Source organism: Oryza glaberrima, chromosome 10 (genome assembly GCF_000147395.1).
Source record: "Oryza glaberrima chromosome 10, OglaRS2, whole genome shotgun sequence".
NCBI classification, from domain to species: Eukaryota; Viridiplantae; Streptophyta; class Magnoliopsida; order Poales; family Poaceae; genus Oryza; species Oryza glaberrima.
In genome coordinates, this window is record NC_068335.1 from 14081290 (window position 1) to 14093641 (window position 12352).

At 51.7% G+C, this 12352-nt stretch overlaps 3 protein-coding genes and 1 long non-coding RNA gene across 4 annotated transcripts; 3 read left to right on the top strand and 1 right to left on the bottom strand.

Moving 5' to 3' along the window:
• The first annotated feature begins 854 nt into the window (after positions 1-854).
• LOC127753302 (uncharacterized) lies at positions 855-2573 on the top strand. The gene is made up of 3 exons (XM_052278784.1): positions 855-1062; positions 1200-1462; positions 1587-2573. Exons 1-3 carry the CDS (start codon positions 855-857, stop codon positions 2352-2354), a joined length of 1239 nt encoding a protein of 412 aa, XP_052134744.1. The 3' UTR covers positions 2355-2573.
• A 2222-nt stretch (positions 2574-4795) lies between these two features.
• On the bottom strand, positions 4796-6737 carry LOC127753329 (uncharacterized). The gene is made up of 3 exons (XR_008012539.1): positions 6671-6737; positions 5589-5980; positions 4796-5510 (listed from the first exon to the last, which is right to left on the bottom strand). It is a non-coding gene; the product is annotated as an uncharacterized LOC127753329 (long non-coding RNA).
• A 774-nt stretch (positions 6738-7511) lies between these two features.
• Positions 7512-8803, top strand: LOC127786021 (NAC domain-containing protein 89-like). Its single transcript, XM_052313345.1, has 3 exons — positions 7512-7680; positions 7835-8097; positions 8195-8803. The coding sequence occupies exons 1-3, from the start codon at positions 7512-7514 to the stop codon at positions 8801-8803; spliced, it is 1041 nt and encodes a 346-aa protein (XP_052169305.1).
• A 1409-nt stretch (positions 8804-10212) lies between these two features.
• Positions 10213-12102, top strand: LOC127786267 (uncharacterized). The gene is made up of 3 exons (XM_052313604.1): positions 10213-10414; positions 10534-10817; positions 10972-12102. The coding sequence occupies exons 1-3, from the start codon at positions 10213-10215 to the stop codon at positions 12100-12102; spliced, it is 1617 nt and encodes a 538-aa protein (XP_052169564.1).
• Positions 12103-12352: the final 250 nt, after the last annotated feature.

The window sequence follows — 12352 nt, forward strand, 5'->3', positions numbered from 1 at the left end:
TAGCACTGTCCTCTCGGTCGCCAGCGATAGCCGGGATGTGCACGGAAAGGACGACGCACAATGCATTCTTGGTCTTCCTCCACATCCCGTCCATTGCTCCTAGCACACGCATGCGTCACCACTGCCACCGGTCCCCGGGCCTCTTCCTCTGCCGCCTCGTTCCACCGGCCTTCGCAGCAATCACTTCGCCCTGCCCAGACAACGATGAAAAAAGTGATAGAGAGGAAAAAGGGAGAGAAGAGGGGGAAAAGTGAGGGTGATGACGTGAACACCCTGACACATGGGGTCCACGTGGGTCTCACGCTGACTTAGTTGCCACGTCAGACAAAACCGAGGTCAAAACTGCCTAAGGACTCAGAGTGAAATGGTTTTGTAAGTTGTGGTATGACATATCTAGTTTTACGGTTGGGGATGTCTATGTAATCCGATGATAAGAGGAGGGACCTAATATATACTTTTTCAGAGGAAGTAAAGCTACGGCCCAAATGGAATAACGGACTGAACTTTGAACCCACCGGTTTCTTCCACCGTACGCCCATTCCGCCAGCTGGCCAGCTCAACTTGTCTGTTGGGGGGGGGGGGGGGGGGGGGGGGGCAAAAAAAAAAAAAAGGAAGCGAAAGGAAAGGAGAATCTCGGCGCGGCCCCCGCCCTCTTAAATACTACGCCGCCGCGGCCGCAAAAGCTCCGAGCACATAGCACGCGCGCACTCGTCTCGCCGCGTCCACACCCATCGGCTCCAACACCGTCGAGTAGCTCGGTCGCCGGGGCCGCCGCCGCGCGCGCGCGCCACCGTGTCGCGACTTCCTCCGTGACCGGGCCGATCGATCGCGAGGCGCGGCGCGGCGAGGCCGGCATGGCGGCACCGGGAGATGGGGAAGAGAAGAAGGCCGGGAGCGGGAGGAACAAGCACGGGTTCCCGCGCGGCTTCCGCTTCGTGCCCCGGGACCAGGAGCTCCTCGACATCCTCGACGACAAGCTCCGCGGCGCCCCGCTCGACCGCGCGCTCGACGCCGTCTTCCACGACACGCGGATCCTCGACTTCCACCCGGCCAAGCTCTACGGTAGCCACCGCCTCTCGATCCCTCTCCCCCTCTCTCTCTCTCTCTCCTTCTTCTTCTTCTCCGGAGACGGGCTGGGTGAGTGCTCTTGGGGATTTGATTTTGACTCGGGTGGATTGGACTGGTTTGGGGCGACGCAGGGATGTACGCGGAGGACGAGGAGAACGGCTACATCTACTTCTTCAGCACGATAGAGTTCAAGGCAGCCAAGCCCAAGCAGAAGAAGTGGCCGCGGCGCGCGGCGCAGGGCGGACGGTGGAAGGCCGTCCTCGGCTCCAGCCAGATGGTGGAGGTTGGCGGCGTCCCCGTCGGCCGGAAGCTCTCCATGGAGTTCTACGTCAAGGGGGTCAGGACCAACTGGGGCATGCACGAGTTCGTCAGGATCATCGGCCCCAACATCGAGGTAAACTCCCCATGTTGTATCTCCTTGTGATGATCGAATTCATTTGGTCTGATTTGGATGCAATTTGTGCGATCTTGAGTTCTTGACTCGTACAATTTTTTCTCTGAACTTTCGTTTCGCCAAGGTTGCGGATCTTGCCGTGTACCGCCTACACAAGCTATGGACGAACGGCGAGGAGAAGCCGGGAGACCTCGCCGCGGACGTTGCCAAGAGCACGAACCAGAGTGGACAAGCGTCGGCGGCGGACTACTACCAGACTTACCAGAACGCGGTCTCTCAGGCGTATGCGTATGCGCCGCCGTACGTCCTCCAGCCAGGATGGAGCCAAGGGTACCCCTACGATGTCGCGGCGGCGCCACCGACCGCGCCCTGGCCTGTCTGTTGGGCGCCGCCGTCCGCGCCGGGATCCTATGACTGCTGCTACGCGTCCACGTTTTCAAGGCCGCCGCCGCCACCACCAATTGCTGCGAGCACGCTGGACAAGGCGCCGATAACCAGTACCGACCACGGCGCATCAACGAACACTTCGGCGGCGACACCCGCGGCGAACAACAAGCCACCGCCGCCACCAGTTGCTGCGACAGCGACCACGCTGGGCAAGAAGGGGGAGGGCAAGGGCAAGGCGCCGACGACCACCAGTACCGATCACGCCGGATCAACGAACACCTCGGCGCCACCCGCCGCGAACTACCAGCCACCGCCGCTGCAGGGCACGCAGCACGTCTTCGCATCCGGCGTCGTCATCGGGCATGAGGACGAGGAGGGCTACCTCGTCGTCGACGAGGTCAACACGTGGCGCAACACGCAGCAGCTCGTGCTCGAGGACGACGACGACGGCCGTGCCGCCGTCGCCGGTGCAGGTGAGGGTGGCGCTTCAGCCTCAGGGCGGTGACAGTCTGACATCAGCAAATTAAGAGAGACCCCGAGGCGTATCAGTTAGCCATGCGTGTAGTTAGGCTCCGATTTTGAGCATTAGAATTTTCAGATTTCCCGACTGTTTAGCTTGATTTTGATCTGCCCGACAAATTTCCGCCAAATTCGTAGTGTTCAACTGATCAACTTCACACTCTTTCTGTCCATTGGTTATTACTTTACTTGTTCTATACGTGAGACTGGGACTGCAATTGTGATCTGCATTTCTGCAACTGCTTGTAATCTGGATGATCAATAGCTGCTTCCCATGCTTTATAATTGTGGTGGTTTTGCTGGTTTTGAAATGCTCGAGTTAAATTGGTTCTCCGTGCCACTTGATTTGGGGTAAATGTTTGGTAGATGAACCATACTTTTTTTTTTCTAACTTGGGAGCCATCTTTTAGTTTTATGATATTGATATCAAAGTGACTTGCATATTCATAAGAAGCTTTCTTATGCAAAGGTGACAGGAATAAGTTTGTGGTGGTGCGTGCCTGGTTAAATCATGAAATTTTAGCTTTGGGCTCTAATTGATTGTTCATAGTCCAAAGTACTATTCAGCAAGGAAACAAGATCACTGAAATTCGCTCCAGTCAAAACTATCTTGGGTGAACTCAACTTAGACTAGAGAGAGAGAGAGTAGCTACAACCTACAAAATCCTAGAATTTCATGCGATTAATTTAAGTGAGCGCATGATTTTGTCAACATCTCGATCCATTTGTCAATGGACTGGGGCTGTGTTCGGGAGTGAGGGTTGGGAATCCACTCCCTAGCACGTAAAACGAAGCAGCATTTAGTACATAATTAATTAAGTATTAGCTAAAATATATTTAAAAAATAGACTAATATGATTTTCAAAAGTAACCTTCATATAGAAAATTTTTGCAAAAAATACACCGTTTAGCAATTTGAAAAGCGTGTGCGTGGAAAACGAGTAAGGTGAGTTGGGAAAGTGTCGACGTTTGATAGTCACCACTACGGTATTAGGATGGTATGGGGATCATCGGTACCAGGGTATACACGAGATTGAAGTAAAAGAGATGGAGACAAGGATGTTTATATAGGTTCGGGCCCCTTATTTGACAGGTAATAGCTCTACTCCTATTGGCTGAAGCCGGTGTTGCTCTTATTCATCATAATCACACCAGTACAACAATTGAGATAACCTATCTATATGTTGTCGACTTGGCGGCATGGATAACCAACTCGCAATCGACGACAAGGTAGTCTTCCTCCTTGAGTATGAACCCGTCGAGATCAGAAATGGTGCTAGATCCCTTTTGCCGGCCTCCGTTGGCATCGGATGGGGTATGTCTAAGCTAATCTCTAATGTCGATATTTGGTGGTATATTGGCTTGTGTGTATGTTGTGTCTTGTTGGTCTTGTGGCTTCCGTCTCCCCTCTCCTCCTATGGGAGCTTGTATTTATACCCATAGATGTCCCCTTCTCCAACTCTAAGTAGAACTAGAGAGACAAGTATGGATACGATTCGAGTAGTCCTTATAGTATCCATATAAAACTCTATTTGTCATTTCTTATCCGGAACTCCCTCTATATATGAGGTATGATCCGTATAAGACTTGGTATATGGTAGGCCCCGCCGAGCTTAGTCGATTACTATTGGGTATGTGGTATCTATAAATCTGACAAAAAGTATAGGAGTACTATGTAAGAGCATACCCAGGAGCTCATCTATATTTGATCCTCCAAATACCCATATGGTGTATCACCCAAAAAAGATTCCTCATCAATATCCCTTTTAATTCCAACAGATCATCCATATTACATCATTCATATCCCATCATCCTATATTTTAGTAATATCTTTCAACTAATCTTACATTTGTATTTTAAGGGATATATTTTGAATGACTTAATTTTAACGGTGTTGTTTATCGCGATAATATTTTGAAATGAGTAAACTTTAACAGATATATTTTTAATGGGTAATTTTTAATTGATATATTTAAAATGAGCGAAGCATTTTTTATGTGTTGAACGGCTACATTTCCAACGGCTAGCTAGCTCATTCAAATTGTCCAACGGCTAGTACATACATGTAAAGTTTAGCTCTATATATACCACTACATTGCTTGCTATCTTTTTGCACCATCCACATTATTGTGCATAGTTCTTACTCAATGAGCTTCCTTTTGAGACATGTTTTATTGGATGAATCATCGTCATCGATGATGAAATCATTGTTGCTTCAAGAAGATCTAGTTAAACATCAATGGCAATTTCATGGTAGGAACTAGTGTAGTATGCAACCTCCCATTTATGTAGTAGGCAAGTCTAATTATGTATGCAACCTCGTTTACATATGAAATCCATCAATTATGTATGCAACCTCATTTATGTATCCCATCCATCAATTAAGTATGCAATCCTAATGATGTATGCAACCTGTATGTGCTCACAATTAATCATAGCATTCTTGCATAGTACAACATAAAGGTCACAAAACATTAAGTTCCAACAATAACCATTACATAATACATCAAAGCCTACACGGCATACAACATAAAAGTTCACAACCCATTAGAAAATAGTAATAAATAGTACATATCCATACATCATGAAATCAATCCATATGAGCCTTTATGATCTCCTGCTGCAAACGCAAGTAATATGTTTTTCTTGGCCCATCCATAGCACTAAGATTCATATTCATAATTCTTTCTTCTCTTTCATGGGTTTCTATATCTAACTTTCATTTTTCTACTTTCAACCTCTCTTTCTCTAGTGAAATAACTTCAACCAACCGGTCATTTCTTTCCTCCCTAGATTGTGCACTCATCTCCTTTTTCTCTGACCACATGTTATTTAATGCAATAACTACAGGACTACTCTCACTCGAGCATGAAGAAGTATTACCTCGCGGGCATTTTGCCTTTTCCACCTTCTTCCCATGTGGTCTCACTAAAGGATCAGATGTATTAATGTCGGGGCTGTAATGAAATTCACTAGAGTTTGTGCTTGCAGATGGTCTCACTAAAGGATCGACATGAGCCTTCTGTCTTTTCTAGAACAACCTATCATTCCACTTTGGATGATGATGCAAAATCTCCCAACAGTGCATTAAAGAAAATGTCTTCTTCTCTTCTGACTTGTACAAAGTAAAAGCCTGAGTTATCTGCAATAATTGGCAAAGTCGATAATTGGAAAAACAATATTTTTTTAAAGCAAGGTACTAGCTGAATGAGATGCTTACATAATCTTGAACAACCATTCCACTTTGAGGTCTATTAAGAATCTGCTCATAATATCCACAAAACTTGTTAACTTGTTCTTGAATGGTACCCCAACAGTTGTTAAGTGAATTTTGGTTTCGATCTGAGGGGAAATTTTTGTTTTCATGGAAGTATTGATGAATCCTTGCCCAATAAGAGTCACGGTGTTGCTCAGCACCTGTGATTGCATCTAAAGTTGTATTCAGCCAAGCTGACACCAACATTTGATCTTCCGCAGTGCTGAAATTTTTTGATCGCTTATTGTTGGGTCTAGAGGACCCTCCAACTTCAGCACTTGGCTGTTCACCAACCATAGGACTATGTTGTGGCTGCTGTCCTGTTGGGGGAAAATTTTGACTAGGATCCCAATTTTCTACATCAATGTTTGAACCCAACAAATTAACATAGTTGTCCATGTATTCACATCATAGCAACATAAATAAAATGAACATAAAAGCACAGTACAAATATAGCAACATGAATCTAATTTATACTCTATTCTTATTACTTTTCTCTACTATGTGAATATAAAAAAGTAAGTAACATTCCAATATATTTTCTCTCCTTCTCTGCTAGTACTACTTAACATTCCACTGTATTTTCTTTCCTTCTCTTCTACTTTTCTTCTCTACCTTCTTTGCTATTACTACTTTGCAGCGGGATGGCCGATAGGCGGCGGCCGAGCTGGCAACAGGCGACGGCAGGCATGCAGCCGAGGGGCGGCGGCGGACGACCGGACTGGCGAGAGGCAGGGGGGATGCACGCGACGGCCGCGGAGGCGGACAGGCGGGGAAGAGCCGTGGATGGTCGGGAAGAAGGCAGCCGGCAGCGGGTGGGTGAGAGGCGGAGGAGGCAAGCGACGGCTGCGCGCTTGGCAACAGCGGTAGGCAGCTGCCGCGGGCAGGGCGACGGTGGAAGTCTGCAGGCGTGCGCATGGCGACGACGGCAGATGGCAGCCGCGCGGCTCCAGATCTGGTACGCTTCTCCCTCTCCACTCTCACTCCACCCTCCCTCTCCACCATCCGCTGAAAAAACAACCCAAAAAGGTGCACGGGGGACTCACCTTCGCTGGCCGGCCACGACGGCGATGGACGGGAGGTCGCGGAAGTTTGGATAGGGGCGGGAGCTCGATCCAGATGCGGTTGTTACGATTTGGCGTGAGGAGAGAGACACGCTATTTTTGGCTTTTCTCTCTCTCTCTGTTTAGCGCATCCGACACTTTTGGCGCTTTGGATGGCACATCTCCTGGATCTTGTTTATTCGCTCCTATACGCCAAAATGCGGATGGAGTAGCGGGTAGCGTATGTCCTGGGATGCTCTGACAGGGAGGTACCTAGTGTGCTTATCGCCTCTGCACCCGCTCTGCCTCTCCTTCACTTGGTACGCCGTACGTGTATGGTAAAAAAAAAAAAAAAAGTACTAGCTGGCAAGCTGCTGTTTGTTAATGGGCCTACCCCAATTTGCGTGAGGGCCTTAATGGGCTCAACTGGCGCGCCTCGGAAAGTTGGGCCTCACACAGGCCCATATCTTACGGGGAAAGTAAAGATACGGCCCAAATGGAATAACGTTTTTGCGCCACCGTTTTCTTCCGCAGCTGGCCAACTCGAGCCACCTCATCAGGAAAAAAAAAAAAGAAAGAGAGAAAAAAAAAAATCTCGCCTCCCTTTCAAATACGCCGCCGCGGCCGCAAAGCTTTCGCTCGGAGCACACGCACGCGCGGCGCGACGGCGCGACCTCGCCTCGACACGAGCTCTCGTGATCTCGTCTCGCCGCGTCTAGCTCGCCGGCGCCGCCGCGCGCGCGCGTCCCCTCGCCGCCGTACGTGTAGCGGAGCGACTCCCTCTCTCCCTCCCGCCTCACCTCCGGGACCGGTCGGTCGGTCGATCGATCGACGGGGCGAGGGCATGGCGGCACTGGAAGGCCAGAACAAGTTCGCGGGCGTCCGCTTCTTGCCCAAGGACCTGGAGCTCCTCGCCATCCTCGACGCCAAGCTCCGCGGAAGCCCGTTAGGCCCCGTGGAAGCCATCTTCCACGACACGCAGATCCTCGACTTCCACCCGTACAAGCTCTACGGTATCCACCGCCTCGATCGATCGATCTCCCTCTCTCTCTCTTTGTCGATCTCCTTCTTCTTCTCCGGCGACGGGTGGGTGCCTGGATCAGATCATGCAGTTTTGGGGATTTTGATTCGGGATTTCGGGTGGATATTACTCGACTGATTTTGCAGAGATGTATGCTGAGGACGAGGAGGAGGAAGGCTACATCTACTTCTTCAGCACGATGCAGTTCAGATGCAGGAAGATTGTGGAGCGCGCGGCGCAGGGCGGCCGGTGGAAGGTGAACAACTGCGAGACTCTGGAGGTTGGCAGCGTCGCCGTTGGCCGGAAGTTCACCATGAATTTCTACGAGCATATCGGCGGCGACAACGACCTCATCTGGACCAACTGGGGCATGCAAGAGTTCGCCAGGATCATCGGCCCAAACAAGGAGGTATTCCATTCGGAAATCCACTTCTGAATCTTCGTTCAATGATCGGATACATTTGATCTCATTTGGGTGAAATTTTTCTGATCATTTTGGCCAAAAGCTCGCGGATCTTGCCTTGTACCGCCTATACAAGAAGAAAATAACAAGGGGGACAGGCGAGGAGAAGCCGGAAGACATCGCCGCGGCGAGCGATGGCGATACCGAGAGCAGCATGAACAAGCGTAGACGTGTAGAAGCGTCGGCGGCGGCCATGGCGCTGCCACCGCCACCGCCATCGCCGGGCCTGCCTGGAACAATGATGTTCATGGCGGCGGACCAGGCGAACGTGGCCTCGACCTCGCAGGAATGGCACGGCCAGTTCGCCAACGGCGCTGCGGCGGCGCCGAGTCCTAGCGGCTGCTGGCCCTGGGCGCCACCGCCGACACCGAGCGCAGTGGAGCCTTTCAGCTTCTGGGCCAGCGCGTCGGCGGCGACTCCTCCTGCCGCCGCGAACTACCACCCGTCGCCGCCGCCACCGCCGCCGCAGAGCGGCGAGTACTACTCCAGACACGGCGCCTTCTCGGCGGCGCCCGTGCCCGCGTCCGCCTGCTCGACGCCGTCCCCGGAGGCGGTGACCAGCTGCCTCTTGACGTCACCTCTGCCGGCGGCAGGTACTGAGGGCAGTGACAGTCAGCAGCAAGAACCCCCCTGCGAATTGATGGAATTTTGAAATTTTGGCGAATTGCTTATAGCTGATTCTGATCTGGCCGACAAATTTCCGTCAAATTCGCAGTGTTCAACTTCGTACTCTTTTTCTGACCGTTGGCTGTTACTTCACTAGTTCTACATATGTGAGACTGCATTGTTTTTTGTACTAGTATTAATCTTGGTGATCTGTTGTTCTGAAATGCTTATAAATTTTGCCCTTGTGCCTTGAAGAATTTGCTATGTGTGTCACTTGCTTTGATTTGGGATGAAATGTTTGATGAACAATCATTTTTAATTACCACATGCATAGGAGCTTCAGGAAGGGCTTGAATTTGACAGTTGCTATGTGTTTAGCCATGATGCATGTAGTTTTGTGATAGTACCAACGCGGGATATTCGTAGGATATTTGTGGAGGTTCCTGTTAAATCATTGAATTTCAATTTGGAGGCTCTGAAGTGTTCATAGTCCAAAATACTGTCAAGTAAATTCAAGTGATGTGGTCATAACTTTAATTTTTCATAGCAAATAACTAGATTTATAGACCGGCATGATTTTCTCTAAAACAAAATTGTTAGATTCTGTTTCTGGCAAGGAAACAAGATCACTGAATTTCGTTCCAGTCAAAACCATGTAGCGTGAACTCAACTTGGACTCTAGAGAGAGAAAGAGATACTATATCATGCAAGATATAGTAGGTACAACCTACAAAATCCAAGAATTTCATATTTTCATGCAATGTAAGTGAGCGCATGATTTTATCAACATCTCGATCCATCTACTGATGAACTGAAGATATGTAGTACCAGCTAACAGGGAGGTGCTCACGCTGGTCGCCTTTGTTCTACAGCTCGAAATAAAAAAAAATTAATATGTACCAATAATTGTTTTGAAACGTGTATATTTTCTTAAAACCGGTGGAAAAAATATTTCCAAATCTTATTTGCTGCAGCTCTGCCTCTCCTTCAGTTGGTACGCGTATGGTCGAAAAAAAGAAAAAGACAGTACTAGCAACAGCGGTTTTTAATGGGTTGAGCCCAATTTTCCTGATGGACTTAATGGGCTCAACTGGCGTCCCTCGGAAAGTTGGGCCTCAGATAGGCCCATATCTTGCGGAGAAAGTAAGCTTCTCGCCGTGCTCGTCCACATTCCGCCAGCTGGCCAGCTCGAGCCACCTCATCAGGGGGAAAAAAAAGAAAAAAAAAATCTCGCCTCTCCTTCCTTACAAATACGCCGCCGCGGCCGCAACCCGCAAAGCTCGGAGAACGCACGCACGCACGCGCGCGCGCGACACGCGACGTCGACACGAGCTCTCGTCTCGCCGCGTCCACACCAATCGGCGCCGCCGTGTAGCGAAGACTAGCTCCCTCTCCTCCGCGAGACCGGGCCGATCGATCGGGGCATCGCGCGCGGCGCGGCGGGGCTAGCTGGGCATGGCGGCACCGGAGGATGGGGAGGACGGGAATTTCGGGAAGAACAAGCGCGGGCTCCCGATCGGCTTCTACTTCGCGCCCACGGACCAGGATCTCCTCGCCATCCTCGAGGCCAAGCGCCTCGGCCGCCCGCTCTCCCGCGCGCACGACGCCTTCTTCCACGACATCCGCATCCTCGACTTCCACCCCGCCGAGCTCTACGGTATCCACCCTTCTCCGTCTCTCTCCTTGTCCCCTTCTTCTTCTTCTCCGGCGCCGGCGACCGGCTTGGTGGTGGGGATTTGATTCGGGTGGATTTGGAATGATTTGGGGGCGGCGCAGAGAAGTACGCCAACGACGAGGAGAAGGGCTACATCTACTTCTTCAGCAAGAGGGAGTTCCCGACGAGCAGCAAGAAGCGGCCGCTGCGGGTGGCGGAGGGCGGCGCGTGGAACAGCTCCGGCGCCGTTTACAAGGTGGTGAAGAGCAGCAAGTCCGGCGGCGGCTACGACGTCGGCCATAAGAAAACCCTCGTGTTCCACCAGCGTTTCCTCGGCGACAAGGAGGCCGTCAAAACCAACTGGGCCATTCAGGAGTTCACCAGGATCATCGGCCCCCAGAACGAGGTATAAATCAAAAATCAAGCCACGATTTATTCCCACATTTCATCTTCTTGTTGTGAGGATAGAATTGATCGAGTTCATCTTGATCTCATTCGGGTGGTGCAAATTTGTGCCGAATTTTGACTCAGAATTTTCTTGAACTTTAATTTGCAAAAAGGTTCCGGATCTTGCCGTGTACCGCCTGTACAAGATGAGGAAGGAAGGCAGGGAGACGCCTGCAGACCTCGCCGCCGACGAGGCCGCGGCCGCGGCGGCCATGAACAACCGTGGACAACAAGCGTCGGCTGCAGCCATGGCGCTGCCACCGCCGGCGACGGGCCTGCCTGGGGGAAGGATGATGTCCATGGCGGACAAGGCGAACATGGCCTCGACATCAAAGGCGTACGGGCCGTCAAAGTCAAGCTCATCGCAACTCCAGCAGGATGCGGCGGCGGCGGCAGCGCCACCGAACGCAGCAGGGGCTAGCAACTGGGCGCCGAGGCCTTGCAACTGCCAGGAGTGCGCGCCGGCGGCGGGACACTATGGCTACTTCGCGGCCGCGGCGGCCATGAACAACCGTGGCGGACAAGCGTCGGCTGCGGCCAAGGCGCTGCCACTGCCGGCGCCGGGCCTGCCTGGGGTAAGGAGGATGTCCATGGCGGACAAAGCGAACATGGCCTCGACATCAAAGGCGTACGCGACGTCGCAGTCAAGCTCATCGCAACTCCAGCAGGGTGCGGCGGCGGTGGCGGCGCCGCCGAACGCAGCAGGGCCTAGCAACTGGGCGCCGAGGCCTTGCAACTGCCGGGAGTGCGCGCCGGCGGCGGGACAGTATGGTTACTTAGCGTCCATGGTTCCACGGCCGTCGCTGGACCGGAAGGGCAAGGGCAAGGCGCCGATGGACTGTGCCGAGCAGGCCGGCGGCGGCGGCGGCGGCTGTCACGCGGAGTCAACGAGCACTCCGGCGCCGCCGAAGGGCGCCGAGTACTACGGATGCAGCGTCGCCGTCGAGGATGATGACGAAGAATTGCTGAAGTTTCTGCAGGCGATGGTGAGGGGCGAGGAGGTGGAGGGTGATGGCGACCACGCCATGGCCGACGAGCGCGGCCCGCAGCAGGGCTCCTCCCCGGTGGCGGCGGCGGCGGCCTCCGGCTCCGCGCCTGCAGGTCATGACGGTCGCCGTGGCTCGCTGCAGGGTGGCCACCATGGATCCTCCTCCCCCACCTCATTGGCTGCCGCCGCCGCCACCGGCGACGACGTCACATCTGCCGTCAGTGGCAGTCAGCAGGAAGACCACCCTGCGCGTTGAACACTGAAATTTGAAATTTGAATTTGAAATCTGGGACAAATTTTCGTCGAATTTGCAGTGTTCAACTTCTTACTCTTTTCTGATCATTTGGTGTTGTTACTTCACTAGTTCTATGTGAGAGCTGCAATTCTTTACTAGTAATCCTGGTGATCTATTGTTGCTTTACGATGGTGATTTGCTTGTTCTAGAATGCTCGAGATTATATATTTGTTTTGCCTGAGATGAATTGGTTCTAGTGTACTGTCACTGA

Bases quoted from the DNA above. Each gene is read 5' to 3' on its own strand.
- LOC127753302 (XM_052278784.1), top strand. From the start codon at position 855: ATGGCGGCACCGGGAGATGGGGAAGAGAAGAAGGCCGGGAGCGGGAGG. The intron at 1,063-1,199 runs GTAGCCACCGCC...GGGGCGACGCAG, and splicing joins CCACCCGGCCAAGCTCTACG to GGATGTACGCGGAGGACGAG. The intron at 1,463-1,586 runs GTAAACTCCCCA...CGTTTCGCCAAG, and splicing joins TCATCGGCCCCAACATCGAG to GTTGCGGATCTTGCCGTGTA.
- LOC127786021 (XM_052313345.1), top strand. From the start codon at position 7,512: ATGGCGGCACTGGAAGGCCAGAACAAGTTCGCGGGCGTCCGCTTCTTG. The intron at 7,681-7,834 runs GTATCCACCGCC...CTGATTTTGCAG, and splicing joins CCACCCGTACAAGCTCTACG to AGATGTATGCTGAGGACGAG. The intron at 8,098-8,194 runs GTATTCCATTCG...TTTGGCCAAAAG, and splicing joins TCATCGGCCCAAACAAGGAG to CTCGCGGATCTTGCCTTGTA.
- LOC127786267 (XM_052313604.1), top strand. From the start codon at position 10,213: ATGGCGGCACCGGAGGATGGGGAGGACGGGAATTTCGGGAAGAACAAG. The intron at 10,415-10,533 runs GTATCCACCCTT...GGGGCGGCGCAG, and splicing joins CCACCCCGCCGAGCTCTACG to AGAAGTACGCCAACGACGAG. The intron at 10,818-10,971 runs GTATAAATCAAA...ATTTGCAAAAAG, and splicing joins TCATCGGCCCCCAGAACGAG to GTTCCGGATCTTGCCGTGTA.